This window comes from Brienomyrus brachyistius, chromosome 17, assembly GCF_023856365.1.
Source record: "Brienomyrus brachyistius isolate T26 chromosome 17, BBRACH_0.4, whole genome shotgun sequence".
In the NCBI taxonomy this organism is placed as follows: domain Eukaryota; kingdom Metazoa; phylum Chordata; class Actinopteri; order Osteoglossiformes; family Mormyridae; genus Brienomyrus; species Brienomyrus brachyistius.
Genome location: NC_064549.1, coordinates 11,161,398 through 11,178,242, shown reverse-complemented (window position 1 = coordinate 11,178,242; position 16,845 = coordinate 11,161,398). Strand labels below are relative to the sequence as shown.

The 16,845-nt window shown below is 43.0% G+C and overlaps 2 protein-coding genes across 3 annotated transcripts in view; both read left to right on the top strand.

Annotated features, from left to right (window-relative positions):
• atm (ATM serine/threonine kinase) overlaps positions 1-6,202 on the top strand; it is a 28,720-nt gene extending 22,518 nt beyond the window's left edge. For both annotated transcript variants that reach the window (XM_048980186.1, XM_048980187.1), the window contains exons 50-63: positions 64-271; positions 1,050-1,175; positions 1,839-1,979; positions 2,576-2,714; positions 2,844-2,926; positions 3,047-3,187; positions 3,722-3,838; positions 4,026-4,175; positions 4,285-4,450; positions 4,631-4,717; positions 4,801-4,915; positions 5,022-5,085; positions 5,199-5,344; positions 5,496-6,202. In XM_048980186.1, coding sequence (XP_048836143.1) covers positions 64-271; positions 1,050-1,175; positions 1,839-1,979; positions 2,576-2,714; positions 2,844-2,926; positions 3,047-3,187; positions 3,722-3,838; positions 4,026-4,175; positions 4,285-4,450; positions 4,631-4,717; positions 4,801-4,915; positions 5,022-5,085; positions 5,199-5,344; positions 5,496-5,679 — 1,867 coding nt within the window. In that variant the 3' untranslated portion in view covers positions 5,680-6,202. The remainder of the gene's footprint in view (positions 1-63; positions 272-1,049; positions 1,176-1,838; positions 1,980-2,575; positions 2,715-2,843; positions 2,927-3,046; positions 3,188-3,721; positions 3,839-4,025; positions 4,176-4,284; positions 4,451-4,630; positions 4,718-4,800; positions 4,916-5,021; positions 5,086-5,198; positions 5,345-5,495) is intronic.
• Positions 6,203-6,440: 238 nt separating this feature from the next.
• Positions 6,441-16,840, top strand: LOC125711367 (transmembrane protease serine 2-like). The gene is made up of 14 exons (XM_048980191.1): positions 6,441-6,806; positions 7,340-7,404; positions 7,582-7,756; positions 8,400-8,483; positions 8,657-8,770; positions 8,869-8,998; positions 10,157-10,279; positions 10,762-10,805; positions 11,032-11,200; positions 11,296-11,465; positions 11,877-11,972; positions 12,811-12,953; positions 14,096-14,248; positions 15,026-16,840. Exons 2-14 carry the CDS (start codon positions 7,390-7,392, stop codon positions 15,035-15,037), a joined length of 1,428 nt encoding a protein of 475 aa, XP_048836148.1. The 5' UTR covers positions 6,441-6,806; positions 7,340-7,389; the 3' UTR covers positions 15,038-16,840.
• The last annotated feature ends 5 nt before the right edge of the window (positions 16,841-16,845 follow it).

Here is a 16,845-nt window from a genome sequence, read left to right as displayed (position 1 = left end):
ATTCTGTTAAACCAAGTGTAAGTCTGGGGTTCTGGAGCGGGTGTGACGTGTTGGCTTATGCAGGTACACCGTCAAGGTGCAGCGGGAGCTGGAGCTGGACGAGCGGGCGCTGGCCAACCTGCAAGCCGACCGACTGCGCTTCTTGTGCAAGGCTGTGGAGAACTACATCCAGTGTCTGGGGCTGGGCGAAGAGCACGACATGTGGGTGTTCCGACTGGCTTCTCTCTGGCTGGAGAACTCGGATGTCAAGGAAGTCAACAGCATGATGAAGGTGCAGGGGGCTCTGCGGAATGCGGCGGGGAGGGGATTGCGTGCATATGCATGATATTCAAATTGAATGCAACTGCTGCAGTGTTTGCAGTGAGGTTTATTTCTGGAATGCACCGTTTTGGTGCTCAAGTAATATGGATGCATATCGTAGCTCATTAGATGGTGTACACATACATTTCAGCCAAAATACTGACAGTAATAAATTACTTGCAAAACTGCTGACTGGACTATTTTTAGTATTCGTAGCATTGCATGCAGTATAGAGGTTAAGATGCAGATCTTGTAATGGTAAAACCTTCCTCGAGGGAACAGAAATAATATAGCATTATGCTATTATGTATTAATTAACACTAACATACTTACTGATCTCATGTTCGTTCATCATTAATAAATCAAGACAGATCTTTTATCTCCAGGCTGTTATATATGTTTGTTAATTCGGTAAACCTTTGTGAACTGTTGGAGGAACTAATGGAGGAACTACTGAAGTAACAAGTAATGAGAGTAACACAAGTAAAATACTGATCTCATGCTTCTTCATAATTAATGAATTGTGGTGCTTCTCAAATCTCAAATAGCTGCTGTTTGTTCATTATTGGTACTTCAGCGGTAAGTTAGTTACTATGAAATCTTTGTGCCCCTTCAAATGAAGTGTTATCCTTGACGCTATAGCCTTGTTTCAGAAGCCCTCGGTCCTTATGTCTTTGAAAGCGTATTGGTGCTGTCCCCATGTGACCTTTCGCGACCTTTACCCCATCGGCTTTTGTCTCCTCCCACAGATGGGCGTGGAGAACATCCCGTCCTACAAGTTTATTCTGCTTATGTACCAGCTAGCCGCCCGGATGGGCACCAAGATGTCCGGCGCGGCGGGCGAGGGCGGCGGCTTCCATGACGTCCTGAATGAGGTGAAATGCGTTTGGGGCTGATCATGCTGCCATTCCTACCGCCCATGACACAATCACCTCCAAGCAGACGTCACAAACAAAGCTGGAATCGTGCCCCTTTGGCATGTCATTGTGTGTCTGTGTCCTCAAAGCCAAACCTGACTGTCAGGTAACAGCGTTGATCAGTCTTTGATGCGGCTTTTATGTACATAAACGCGCACATTCCTGGAGGTGACCATTGTCACACCTCTCCCTCATTAATAGCAAAACTACGTCAACTACGTCATTAAACTAATCAATCATTTATTCTCTCTTTTTTTCTTTGTCCATTTATACAAATGAATATGATACTGAAGCAGTGTTTAACTATCTTAATATTAACTCGTGTTTTAACAGTGGTGTTTTTGAATTAGTAGAGTATTTTTGTCCTGGATTTGTGTAACTATAGTTATGGTTGTTATTATTGTCATTGTTTGAGAAATCTTAGTAGAATAAAGAGCAAAGTAGTCAGTCAGTCAGTTAGCTCACGCTCTGAAGAGGGTAACAACGGTGCTGTTGCTACTAAGGGCTGCTGCAGGGGGCGCAGGTGAGGCGCTTCATTAACCAGGCCCAGAACAGGAAGTGGTTGCCCTTTTTTGTTGTACCATTCAGTCTCGCTGCATGCGGTTTTGTTTATGTCAACAGCTTATCTGCCGTACCTCTCTGGATCACCCGCACCACACCCTTTTTATTATTTTGGCTCTGGTCAATGCCAACAAGGACACGAGCTTCACCGGCAGCCGGCTGTCCAAGAGTGCCCTACGGCAGCCCTCCCAGATGGATAAGGTTGGGTAGACGGGACCCTCTACTGCCATTAAATGTCTTTCCAATTGATCTGTGTGTAGGGCCTTCAGTACCGAGAGTGTTCGATGACACTCTGGATGTGCATAGAGTCTAAGCATGTGTTTTACGGACAGAAATGTGCTTTGCAGCCCTCTCTTCACAATAAGATGAGATGATAAAAGACAAGATGTGAAACTGAAATGCTGAAGGGCAGTTTTTAGCCCTAGGTCATCCGGATCCTGAACTCCATGCCAACCAACATCCGAACCTAAAACCCAAGCCCACTCACTGCATCTTACTGCATGGGCACTTTATATTAAAATCACTTTATATGATATTTAAGTTAACTCCGTTATATCTTCCGCTATTTTATTATCTTACTCTATTGTGCGATGCTTTGTTTTGTCGCTTGGAGCAGGCTAGCTTTCCCTTCCACTGCACGCTGTGCCTGTGTGCGTAACGAATGAAGTCCTGAACTCGGATAAGCACAGCGATGGAGATGCGTTGTTCTGCAACATCATAAAAACAATCCCCAGCAGAATACCACCCACCACATTATTTTAACCTGTTTTCCCTCTTCTTTCCCCTTCCTGTCTCAGGAACGTACCGAGGTGGCCTCCAAGATCATTAATGTGGTCAGGAGGCAAAGGGCAGACCTGGTCCGAGGCACTGAGATCCTCTGTAATGCCTACATCACTCTGGCTTACATGGACGCCACTCGGCATAAGAACGAGAAGAGTGAGTGACCACACACAGCCACCGCTAGATGAACAGGATTTCGTCAAAAAACGATGTCCAGACACGGGATAAGACCCCAAACGGCCTCTGTGTTCTTGGCGTAATACCCCGTCCCGCTTCTACTCACAGAACCCATCCCAATACCATCCGAACAACCCATTACGAAAATAAAGGACCTCGATAATGTCATCATCCCAACAATGGAGATCAAGGTAATTGTTCTCTTGCCTAGTGAGATGTCTACATGAGGAAAAACCCTGGACTTGAGGAAGCCATTTCTGTGGCTTAATTAGTCAGTGACAGCATTGCATTATTGGTAATTCTGCTTGCAGGTGGATCCCACAGGTAAGTATGACAACCTGGTGACCATCAAGTCCTTCAAACCTACCTATTGTCTTATCGGGGGTGTCAACCTGCCTAAAATCATCGACTGTGTGGGCTCGGATGGACAGAGGAGGCGGCAGCTGGTTAAGGTAAGCCCACCGGAGAGAGTTTGCCAATGTCTTTGGTTCTCTCTCTAGCTGTTCAGATTTCTTAATACTCGATGCTTGGTTAGGTGCATCACACGGGTGAACGAGCATGACATTTGATGGACATGTATTAGTAGGTGTCCATGGATCTTTCTAAGAAGAGTATTTTAGATAAGTGTAGGGATTTTTCTTTCCTTTCAGAACATTCCAGATGTGAATTATTAACATGGTGTCGCTAGCATAACACAGGGTGCCTGGAAGCTTTTCATTGACATGCATGTCAAACAAACACTTTTTCTTGGCTGAAAGGAAGGTTCATGCTTCTCTTCTTCAGTAGTTAATGATTATCGTGAAAAGGGGAACTTTATTTTGCAAATCTTACATGGTGTCGCAAGTTATGTAATCCAGTATTGTTGACATGCAAGAGTTCCCTCCTAAATTCCATGTAATAAAGTGGCAAGTTGGATTTTAGATGCTGCCCCTTTATGTCGAATTGAGTGACCTCACCGCCGGTGTCCCATTTGTTCACCTTTCCAGGGCCAGGATGACCTCAGACAGGATGCTGTCATGCAGCAGGTCTTCCAGATGTGCTCCATGCTTCTCCAGCGCAATGTGGAGACTCGCAAGAGAAAACTCAACATTCGCCGGTACAAGGTAAATAATTATACATGCCTTTGGTAGTAATAAAAACACTCATTCGTTTTCATCCAGGCTTATGGGCGATCCGTGTCATGCTTTGGATTAGACGGCAATTATTGCATGGCACAGGACCAGAGATTTATTATTTATATTTATTTGCTGAGTCGTAGGTCTTTCATTGAGCCCCAGTCTCCATTTCCAGGTGGTACCCTTCTCCCAGTGCAGCGGGGTGCTGGAATGGTGTTCAGGGACCATGCCCATAGGGGAGTTTCTGGTCGATGTCCAGAAGGGTGCCCACAAACGCTTCCGGCCTCAGGATTGGACAAGCTTTGTCTGCAGGAAAGTGATGATGGTACGAGGCTTTATATGGCTATGGCTGACAATGAGGTCTCATGTTTCGGGCCCACATGCACACAGTCTGATTATTTATCTACTTGTTTGTTTTGCCAAACTATTCATAGGAATCTCAGAAAAAAGGATTTGATGAAAAGGTTCAGGCTTTCAATGAGGTGTGCCAGCATTTCCGTCCCGTCTTCCGGTACTTCTGCGTGGAGCGGTTCCTGGACCCCGCGGTTTGGCTGGAGAAACGGCTGGCGTATACCCGCAGTGTGGCTACCTGTTCCATCGGTAACGGCAACATTCTTCCTGCAGTGCATATCCGTCATGATTCTCCATAAGAGAACTTGGAATACAACAAACTCATCGTGTGACTTTTGCGTAGAATATTTTACGTGTTTTCTGCTCTTCACGATATAACGTTGCAGTTGGAAACTGTTCATCCTTCTGGCCAATTTCGTGTTTTCCCAGTGGGCTACATTGTTGGACTTGGAGATAGGCACATCCAGAACATTCTGATTGATGAAGAGACAGCTGAGCTGGTACACATTGATTTAGGTAAGAAGCTGGTAGCCAGGTATATCCAACCCTGTTTCTACATTGTCACCGAATTATTTTCGAGGTTCTGTTCCATTTTCTAGGCGTTGCCTTTGAACAGGGCAAAGTTCTGCCCACGCCGGAGACCGTGCCCTTTAGGTTATCCAGGGATATCGTCGACGGAATGGGAATCACAGGCGTTGAAGGGGTTTTTAGAAGGTGAGTGCTACAGTCCAACAATGACTAAGGCGCGTGTGTAATTCAAAGGTGACTCGAATGTTTCAGTAATTCATTTCTATGCATGTGTTTGTACTCTTCCCCCCAGGTGCTGTGAGAAGACCATGGAGGTGATGCGACATTCCCAAGAGGCCTTGCTGACAATAGTTGAAGTATGAAGATTTATTTTGTGTTGACAGTACCTGAATACCCCTAAACCTTGATCAAGCTCTGCCAAATGGATTGTAGAGGGGATTTCATAGTTTGTGGAACTCATGTCTCCAAGGTGCTGCTGTATGACCCGCTCTTCGACTGGACGATGAACCCCCTGAAGGCCTTCTACCTGCAACAGCAGCATGAAGAGGCTGAGATGAATGCCACACTCAACTCCACCCTAGGAGGAGAGGACATTGAGGCCCATCGCAAATCCAGGTGAGGCCCTTCCCACCCCCCACCCCCCCATATATTGCAACAGTGGTCACATAACAAATTTGTCATTTACAGTAGACATGGTCCAGGCTCGAAGCAGGACTCTGTAAAGGCGATTGCATAAACCACTGTGGCCCCTTATCTCCTTCTCCAGTGGTGACGCCCAGAGCTTCAACAAGGTTGCTGAACGTGTCCTGCTCCGGCTCCAGGAGAAGTTGAAGGGTGTGGAGGAGGGGACCGTGCTCAGTGTGGGGGGGCAGGTCAACCTCCTCATCCAGCAGGCCATGGACCCAAAGAACCTCAGTCGTCTCTTCCCAGGCTGGCAGGCTTGGGTTTGAAGGAGACGCATCTTCAGGGTCTGCTCTGTATCCATGTGGGATAGAAAACTCCTCTGTATACCTGCAGAACAATTTATCTGAATTTAAGCTTCCTTTTTTTCTACCACTCTACTTCTGTTTTTGCATCATACACACAAATCATCATAAAATGGCAATTTCAAAAGGAAAGCCTTCTCAAACGTCTGACATTATATGTACCTGAAACGCCTGATGTTTATCTTTTGAAATTCCTTAGATATCCATTCTGCATTTTGCTGCTCTCCACACATGTTGACATTTTTTTTGAACCCAGATCTCTTTGGATTTGATACGTTGCAGAGTGTATAAATGTATACTAGCAAAGTCTATCTTTTTAATGTTTGCCCTACTCTTTCACCTTTAAGTTCTGTTAATATCATTCTGTAGCTGTCTTTAACGATCGTTTTTTGTTTTATATTACGTATGAAATGATACTGAAAAGAAGACCGCTTATGTCTATTTTACTGGAAAAAAAATAAATAAAACGTTTTCAGTAAAGTGCAAACTCAGGAGTTTAACTTATGCGGGGTGGGTGTAATACGTGTAAGTTTGTGTACAAAATATTCACCTTAACGGGCTTGCAGTTTTATGCTGGCTAGGTTTGTGACCCACGATACTATCACAATTACAAAAAAAAACTAGTCCTTAACGTTCTAAAATTACTTTTATAAGTTATTTTTTTACGGTTGTCCTTTACAAATGATAAATGTACACATATTTCATTTATCCAGACTGTAACGTACAATATATTTAATAGTTCCTCTTCTTGTGATATTTCGCCTTCCAAATGTTGGTTTAATTTTTAATTTCAACCTGTATTTACGGTAACAAACTATGAACTGCTCTGATTTTGTTTGCTCTGGATCTGACGCAGATCCTGCGTTTGGTATGTTTAGTGAATCCCGAGCAGGAAAATACGCACCACTATACATGAAGACCTCATAAAAACCGGAGTGAAATGGATAGTTAACGTGCCTTTGCCTGTCATAGCGAAGGAGTGGCGTGACATGCCAGCTTTCCTGCTCCTGAATCCACCTTAAACCGTGGCCAAGGGGGAGGAATGAATGTTGTGACTAGAGAGCAGAAAGGAGAGGCGAAGCCCGCTTGAGGTATGGTGTTTATTGCTCTCTCTATAATATTAAAGCAGCATTTAAGCGATATTGTTATCTACGTAAATTGTGTATTTTATATGGATTTATGCGTTACCTTTATATGACTCTACGTCACTGTTCCGCAACTATTTGCGCCACGTTGCCCGCTTCTGGAAATCGGCGTAGCGGGATGTTTAATTTTACATTTAGGTTAATGACCGACATGCAATTGCGATTTAAAATGTTTTATGTTATTCTTAATCAATTTGTATAAACCTCAGCTATCTTCCCGCATGTCTATCAGAACAGCTAATGCATTGCTTGTGTGGACATATAATTTATTTCTAAGTGCGGTGATCTTCTATCAGTCCACAAGTAATTATGAGAATTAAGATGCAAAGCGTGCTTATAGCTATTACAAACTAATCATTGTACACAATTATTAACACGTAAGATGAAATGAACCCAGCGACATTGTAATTCGGAACTATTGTAAGATGGATGACTTTATGAAATGACATATATTAACATTTATATTTCTTTCATTTAAGAGTTTTAGTTAAAGCAGATCTCTGCTTTAACCCAGGACATAAAAGTTACAATGGCAACCCAAGAGGTACGCTTATACTTATTTATGATGAACATAATAAATGTAGCATTTCACAAGAAAACCGTTTATTTCCCAAACTGGTGACTGCTAATCAGTGGAGAACTAAAAGTAAATAATTTGTATTTGAACCAAGCTGTTGGTAGTAATAGTTGTTCCTTTCCTCTATGAATTTCATATCCACAGAACCATGGGTACCAGCCTGCTGCTGGTTCGCCACCTGCATACTTCCCCCCCGAGTCAAGAGAGTATCTTTCATTTCCCCAACAACCTCCCAATTTCTTTCCCGTGAACGCACCCCAAACCATGCCTGCACCCATCCCTGTAGCCCAGTCATCAAGAACTGCCTGCCGGCGCAAAGGTAATCATCACATTGTATAAACAGAAGGAATCGCTGGCGCTTTTAGCAAAATCGTCTTACAAATTGTTACTCGTGTACAGAGCCAAATGTTTCTGTATGGCGGCACTGTGGTGCGTTGGCTTGCGTCGTCAATCGGCGTTCGTCTCTCTGCTCCAGCCCTACACGTGTCGAGCTTGTATGTCGTCGTGGGGTTTCCTTCGAGTCACGAAAACATGTTAAGGTTAATTGGAGTTGTCAAATTAATCGGGGTTGCCAAATTGCCCAAATGTCGCCGCCGTGTGATGAAAACCTGTTATTTTGACCATGTGGCGACCATGATTTTGCCCCCCACTAGGGGAAACTCAATTTTATAAAAACTTTGTGACTGCAATTAAAAAACTAAAAATGCCAAACGTCTTGCATTTTGTTTGGCTACTTATGCTTAAGGCTAGGGCGGGGTTAGGGATTAAGGTTGTCATTGTTCAGATTAAGGTTATGTCCACAGGATAATTGGACAGTCCCCACAAATATATGATTACAAATGTGTGTGTGTGTGCCCAGTAAAGAATGGGGAGTTTCTTGGGGAACATGTTGTTCTTAGCTGGACACCTAAAATGATAGAATTTATTTATCTGTTGCTTCTCTGTTGGTGTTTTACACGTAGTGACACGGAAGAGATGCTGCTTGTGTATTCTGGCTGTCGTCGCCATCCTCTTGGCTGCCGTGGCAGTCCTGCTGTGGTACTTCTGTAAGTACTTCCTACGAGCGATAGACCGATTCGCGTCCCGATATTCGGTTCTGTGTTGTAATTCCTTCAGATGTCTCTCCACTTGTTTATACTGAGGAGCTGGTACATTGTGCTGGTACAGCTGTCCACCAAGCAGTTTTGAGTAGCTGTATTTTAAATGTCTGTGCCCTCAGTGTCCAAAGCATGCGTTTTCCGTGTGGCCTGTGGTGATGGTTCCTGTATAAGCAGCTCCCAGTGGTGCGATGGCGTGGAGGACTGCCCGACCGGGCAGGATGAAGGCCAATGTGGTTTGTGTCATCATCATGCTCCCCTTTTCTGTTCTCGTTTGAGGCTAGGAAGTCTTGATCTGCCGCTTGTGCTGAAATGTTGCTCGTCTGCTTTTCAGCTCGGCTCTATGGTCCCGACTCTGTCCTGCAAGTCTACTCAAGCAGAAGTCACTCGTGGGATATGGTGTGTGCAGATGGATGGGACGATAGCTTTGGGAGAGATGCGTGTGAACAGATTGGATACGATAGGTGTGTTGTTGCGATGTACGGTAAGGTACTTGGGGGGGCGGGGCTGGTGTGTGTGAAGATATGATGCGTGAATGTGTCATGCGATGGGTTGGCGCCCAGTGGCGGATTAAGGAGTTCAGGGGCCATTGGGCTACACTTTCCATAGGCCTCTCTTCTGCCCGCCCTCCCCAAACCGGTACAACAACTAACTATAAAACTGTTAAATATTACTGACTATAAAATAATTTCTACAGTCAAAGAGATTTGACATTGTATTGAACGACAGTGATGACATCAGAAGAACATATGCAGCAACAAGAATCCATTTTATGTAGGAAGCAGATTACGCATACCAGGAAATACACAACAGTATTAAGAACACGCCAAAGAAAGGGATACCTTAAGAATTTCTCTCCCCATTCAGTTTTAACCAATCACCAACTTGCAAACAAATAAACAACCAATAAAGGATAACTTTTAAACAGTTCAAGAAATAGACGGCCAATAGGGCCCCCCGAATCATTCTGGGCTCCTGCTGGGTTGTTCTCTGCCTTGCACGCATAGCTCCTGAGGATAAGTTGAATGGATGGATGGATGAAAGTGTTTACTAAATACTGTGCTAGTCATAAATCTGGACACACCTATTGAAAATCATTTGTTTTTCAACACGGTAATGACTCTTAGAAGGCCCTGAGGTTATGTAGTGAACGAGGAGAGAGATGGAGTGCTGTGACAGGTGACCTGGCCCCCACAATCCCCCGACCTAAACCCTACGCAGCTGGTTTGGGGCGAGTTGGATCAAAGTGTAACAACAGGGTAGCCAACTTATGCTCAACTTGTGTAAACTGTATACTTCAGGAAGGGTGGAGAAGCATTCCAGGTGGCTGGACACTGGATGGAAGAGTGACGAGTCTGCAGTGCTGTCATCGAAGCAAAAAGGGGGTTATTCTGAAGACTCAAAAATTTCCAAAAGTTTTGAGATGTTTAACACTTCTCTTGGTTGTTGTAGTATCTGAAATGTATTACTTCATTGCCAGAAGGCCTTTTGCTATAAGGTGAATATCAGCTAAAACAGAGACAATGCTTTAAAAACAGGTGTGTCCAGATTTGTGACTGGAACTGTATATAAAGAAAACGGTCAGGATAATGTGATGCTTTTGTTTACACTATACTTCACAGTGGTTTGTATGTCAGCTCTGGGAACACCAGTCTGAGTGGCAGTCCCAGTAAAGCCTTCTTCAGGTTGCCAGTATCAAGTTTTGCTTCTGTGAAGAACCCTCTTCACAGGCTTCTTGTCAGCAAGTGAGTGACTCAAACACTGTTACACAAGCGTTTCACTTTGTACAACAGGACAAAAATAATAAAAAAGATAAAAGAAAAACACTGGAACTATTATGTTAAGCAATGGTATGAAGTGATAATTGTTTAGTTTACTGTGTTGCATAATCCCTCCCTCCTAGTTTGGAAGGTCTGGACAGTTTAAGGATTTAACAATTCAGTTTTCAGCGAGGTTATATTGTAAAATACCAAGCATCAATATAACTGAAATCACCTTATTACTGCTTATTACTATTGTTGTTGCAGTTATTACAAGTTACTTTGAAACTCATTTACAGTCAACCAGTGAGTAAGGAGATAGTCAAAACCATTATCAGTTAGTTTTGTCACCTGCATTCCTGAAGGATTACAGTAATTTGCAATGTTCATTATCTTGTTACATGATTAAATGTACCCATAGGTGTAAGCAGAGTTGATTTCTAATAAGTGGCATTTTCTGAATCTAGCATATCCTGCTCGAACAGCCTTGTGGTTACACTGCAGTGCATTAGTAAGTCCATATGCTCATATTATTTTATTAACCATGGTGGTTTTTCAGGGTTACTGGGAGCTTTGGCATAGCAAATCAAATTGATTAAATTAAATGTTTGTGAAAACTGAATATAATCGCTAATAATCAATCAGCTGTATAATCGGGAGTACTGCTGAAGCCGTGTTCCACAGAAACTCAGAGTATGCATAGATGGTGTTATCCCATTGCCGGGATTCTCTTGTAGAATGCGGAACGCGAGTGGATCGTCCGGGGAGCCGGATCGTTGGCGGAACTGTAGCCAGTAAGGGTGCATGGCCTTGGCAGGTCAGCCTCCAGATCAATGGGCAGCATGTGTGTGGCGGTTCCATCATCACCCCCTACTGGATTGTGACGGCAGCGCACTGCGTTGAAAAGCAAGTCCGGCGAATCCAAAATCCAGTCAATTCTTTGTCAGATTGCTGGTGTTTTCCCACTGTGGGACACACTGATATGTTGTCCTGTGTTGAAGGTATTCAAGGCCGAGTTTTTGGACTGTATACGCCGGCTACCTCACCCAGGATGAAATGGCCCTCGCTGACGGGATAGCGGTGTCTGTTGTCGTATCCAACAACTACGACAGTACGACTAAAAATAACGATATCGCTATGATGAAGCTGATGAGGCCGGTGACTTTGTCAGGTTGTGCCCTGTCCCTCTTTACCGTTTTCATATCGTTTTGTGTGATATTGTGGGGGTTTGTGGCTTTTCACCGTCATGCATCATGTTTATGTTGATAAAGCAACTGCAAAGATTTTTTTTCTTAAGTGGCCATACGGAGGAGGGATCAGCTATTTTCATTTAAACAAATTTTGTAATTCACGATTTGGGAATTTTTGATTGTCCATATTGTTACGAATTGGCCAGTTTTTTATTTGCTTCTAATGAACTCAGTCAATGACTTTCAAAGCCATGACTCATATGCTAATGAGTCGAGTGTTTCTGTGATTCTGCCCATCTATGCAAACTCTGATACTCATACAAAAGATTGTGAATTTTCTGTAGTTGTATTAAAATGAAGTCCCCCCCCCACCCACCCCTTCTGTCTTGCAGATGTGGTCAGGCCTGTGTGCTTGCCGAGTCCTGGTCTTAGCTTCAGTGCCCCCCAGACGTGCTGGATTACTGGGTGGGGGTCTCTCTATGAGGGCGGTAAGAAAGTGCTGGTTTACAGCACTGACTGAATACAGAAGGTGTCTTTTTAAGCATTTTACAGCATTGCTAGTAGTTTGGATTAGTTCAGAAACAGGAAACTCAATTTGTCAAAGTGAACTTTTGATTATTATTTTCTTTGTCTTTCTTTTCTTGAATATTTTGATGAAAGATTCCTGTTGTTAGCTTTCCGTTTCCTTCAGTGTTGACAGACAAATAGCAACACGGACGTCACACATTATGACATATATAATTTCGGTACTCTGCCTACGTATATTTGATTTTCAAATAAAGCTGAAATGCACAGAATTTGAAATACGACTGTTTGTTGCATAATGCTGGTGCAGTGATTAGCACTTTGTTTCCTGTCCCCAGTTCTGTGTCTGGCTGTAGTTTTTCCTGGTCTTCTGGCCTCTGTGGGACTGCTGTAGGTCAGTGTTCTCTCAATGACCCCCACACAATCCACATTTTTGGTCTCTCCCAGCTCCCAACACTCCCACACCAGGTATTCGATGTTCTTCATTGGTTGGGAGCTGGGTGGGAGCAAAAATGTGGACACTCCGGGGGTCCCCGAGGACTGGGGTGAGAAACACTGCACTAGGTACCCTGATCTCTTCCCCCAGCCCATAAACAAGTAGATGCACTTTGCCCGTAGCTTTCGATCCAGTTGACTGAACGCAAATGTACGCTGCATGTTCAGCTAAACCCATCCAGTTGTCCCTGCCTTGTGCTTTGAGCTTCCTGTTATATGATCCAGTTCTGAATAAGTAGTTGAGGAAGATGGATGAAGTCACGTTGTTTGTAATGCCTTTCATATTACTCTGTCCCTCTATTTCAGGGCAAGTCTCACAGAATCTAATGGAGGCTGAGATCTCGCTAATAGACAGGACAACCTGCAACCAACAGAGTATATACAACGGAGTGATCACAGATACTATGATCTGTGCTGGTTATCTGGATGGTGGAGTGGATACCTGTCAGGTAATGTGATACATAGATGGCGAGGCAGTTTGTGCTTGTTGTACGCTGATGCGAAGACGTTTTTTTTTTGGAATCATCTGTCTCAGCCACACGGAACCAGAGCGATTTAGCAGGTATTCCTTGTAGCTCCCCGATGGGAGACGCAACGTTAAAAATCAAGCCTGTGTTCTCAGGCATGAGTCTTTATGCAGCTAAAGACGATACATTTTGACTCATCCTGATTATGGCCTTATAATTAGCATCATATTGTGATTACAAGTCAGCACCTTCCAGCACACAGATGTCTATGCATCCCTACACAAATGTACAAAGCACATCCTACAAAATGCAACATGGACCCATCGCCAATGGAGGAATGGGCTTGGCTATGAAATACCTGGACAGTGTGAATCATATTGCATATTACTGTCATGGAGTGTATTTATTAATGAGATGACATATTGTGTGAACTATTCTCCTGCTGGCACTGTCATTGTTGACACTAGTCAGTGGGTTGTCCGTCAAGAAAAACTTGCCTGTTCTGCTGTTATAGCTCAACTACATGATTTTGTTCCCAGGTGCGATGAAAGCTGCATCTCGTATGCAAAATTACAAGTAGCAACAACGTAAAGTTGTCTTACAGATATATGGACATTTGTACCCTTTTTAGAGAGCAGATACATTGGTTGAAAGGTGTGTTAGATTAATGACGAAGCGGTAAATTCCAAAAAAAAAACTGGGATCCTGGAGTAATGAGACATGCTGCAGGGTTGCCAACTTTGGTCACCTGTCTGGAGTGAGGTTTACAATTCCAAACACGTCTGCATGTCTGCTAACAGCTTTATTAACCGCCCCGACGCCTTTGATGTAGCTAATTTTAGGTTTATAATGGGATAATATAGATTTGCCATAAGATTTCTTGTATGAGCGTGGGAGTCAGAAGGCATGAGTATCCCGCCAGATGTGTGAGATCTGGCAACCCAGAAATGTAGTTGGTTTGTTGACATATAAAATGCCTCCCAAATTCAACCTGCCTGCTTTCTTCTTCTTCACCTTCCGAAGGGTCCCCTGCTTGTGCTTTTTTTTTTCGCTTTCTTTGGTTTGTTTTGGTCATTTTTTTCTATCTCGAGTCTTAATTGCGGCCCTACGGTTGTGTGTCTCAGGGTGACAGCGGGGGTCCTCTGGTAGCACAGGGAAACTCTCTGTGGTGGCTGGTGGGCGACACCAGCTGGGGCGCTGGCTGTGCCATGGCAGAAAAGCCCGGAGTCTACGGAAATGTGACCTCCTTCCTCGGCTGGATATATGAGCAAATGAAGGTAAAACGGTTTTTCTTTCTCTTTGTGAAATCAATTTGCCACGCCTTTTCATCTCAAATATACGAACATATGCACAGATGAGCCAAAACAGCATGACCAGCCCTACACAACGCGAATAATGTTGACTATCTCATAAAAACAGTGCATGTCACGGTCTGGGGTATATTAGACGGTAAGCTAAGGTTCAACTTTTGTAAATAACGTACTAGATAAGGTACCAGATGGGATAGCCTTTATTCATATCCTGCATCAACAAATCTTAGCCGCCCAACTCCCGGTCGGTGTATAGTGGTTTTTCCCTCCTCAGACCACTTTCAGGAGGTGCTCACCACGGCCTCCTCAGACCACTCTCAGGAGGTGCTCACCACGGCCTCCTCAGACCACTCGCAGGAGGTGCTCACCACGGCCTCCTCAGACCACTCTCAGGAGGTACTCACCACAGCCTCCTCAGACCACTCTCAGGAGGTACTCACCACGGCCTCCTCAAACCACTCTCAGGAGGTGCTCACCACGAGCATCGCAGACCACTTTATCCTTGTCCATTTCTTCTGCGATCTACATGTTGACTATAAGTACTGAACGATAGCTTACCGCTTAATATATGTCAAACCTTGACACACACCGTATTTACTAGATAGTCAACATGATTCACCTCTGATGGAGCTGGTCATAATGTTTTGGCTTATCTGTATGTATATTATGATATTTAATAGCATGTACAATATAATTGCTGTATAAACGTACAGCCTTGAAAACATGTATGCTTTTTTCTTCCAGAAATATAAATGAAGAATCTGTTGCTTGCACTTTATAGCACTATACTATATACAGGAAAAATTATTTCAGTTGTATAATTTTTCAAATATTTGGCAGTGTCATTGAATTCATATTTACAATCGTCCTTTGGTACTAGATTGGTTGCAGGACTCCCCACAGCTACCAAAATCTGTGGATGTTCAAGTGCCTTATATGAAATATTGTAGTATTTGCATATAACCTACACACACCCTGCCTTATACTTTGTTTAAATCATCTCTAGATTACTTCTAGTGCCAAATGTAATGTAAATACTATGTAAATAGTTGTTATACTGTATTGTACAGTAGTGTAACAGTCTTCGAGCCACAGTTCAGTTCATACCTCTTTTTTTTTAGAGGGGGTACAAAAAAAAAGTTTTATTAATCACTAAACACTAAAATGCACATTAGATTAACTTCACATAAAATAAGTATGTAAACGGAAAATAAATAAAAAAAAATAAAATAACTTCTCTGAAGAGCAATCAGAAATAACCCAGATAACCAAAATCCCCCCACTGCTGACATGAATGTGTCCGGGGGTCTGCGTGTGCACGTGAAAGTAAGAATTTTAGATGATCCCTTCAGGGGCTCCGTACAATGTACCTTTGTATAATTTAAAATTTACACCCTGATCTTATGTTAACACAAATGAGTTTTCCTACAAAAGTTGTAAAAATATTGTATTGAAAGAAGATTAAAGTTTCATAACGACATAGTTCAGTGACCCTGGACTGGAAAAGTGGCTGGATGGATAATTTTGTAACAAAATGACAGAAATGTGTGATATTTTGAGTGGGGCTTTATTGACCCCAGGGGGGAAATCTTACAGTATGCATAGAACATCAAAGGACATACAAGCAAGTGCTAACAAACAAGCAAACATCTGAGGTTTTTTTCCCTCTATACTTCTGTTCTTGAGTATTGGAACTGGTCTTCAGGATGACGTAAAACAGGTCTGCGAGGACATAAGTATGGTCAGGTACGGTTTTCCCAGGCTTTCAGAGACTTGCAGTACTTTAATTTCCCACAAATATTGATAAACAGGAAATGTCTGCACTCTTCAGTACGTGGAGAATTGTGGTTAGGTCATGTCAGGTTTGCGTCTTCAGTCACCGGCGACTTAAACGCTTTCAGCGGAAGAGCAGGTGTTCCCCTTTCACAATTTTCACAACTTTCAACCAATGTAATGCCAGAAAATATTTGTCAGTGGAGAAAAAAAAATGTATGATTTTGGATTGGGCCTCCTTATGAAACACTAAACGAGGACTATTGCCGAGTTTTGAACAGGCATGGAAACCAGCTATGAAAAATCTGTCACCTAGGGAGTTGCTTCTGTTTTGAGTGACGCTACGTGTATGATTCATGTAATATATTTAAATATTAAAAATGTGTAATTAAAAGAAATGTGTTTCCCCCCCAGGTAGCTTATTGTTGTGAGCTACTTACCATTAATATCCAAACAATGAATTGTGTCCATGTTTTGGTATTTACGTATTATGCAGTACAATAAGTTAATTGTCTTGAAGCTTTCAGGGAGAAATTGTGCCTGTTAGTTATTCTTAGTGCTCAGGTGTCATAGAAGCTAAATCTGGTTTTTCTTATGGACATTTCCAAAGACTCACTGAGCACAACGCAGGTGATTAGTTCAATTATAGCTGTAACCCAGATTAAAAGGTATACCTCATCATATAACAATTTTATAAACGTTGTCGGGAGATTCTCGAACTTGTGGATGCTTTTATACAAATGCAAAATGTGAAAAATTGGAATAAAGAATATTTGTTTTCAGTAAGTTGA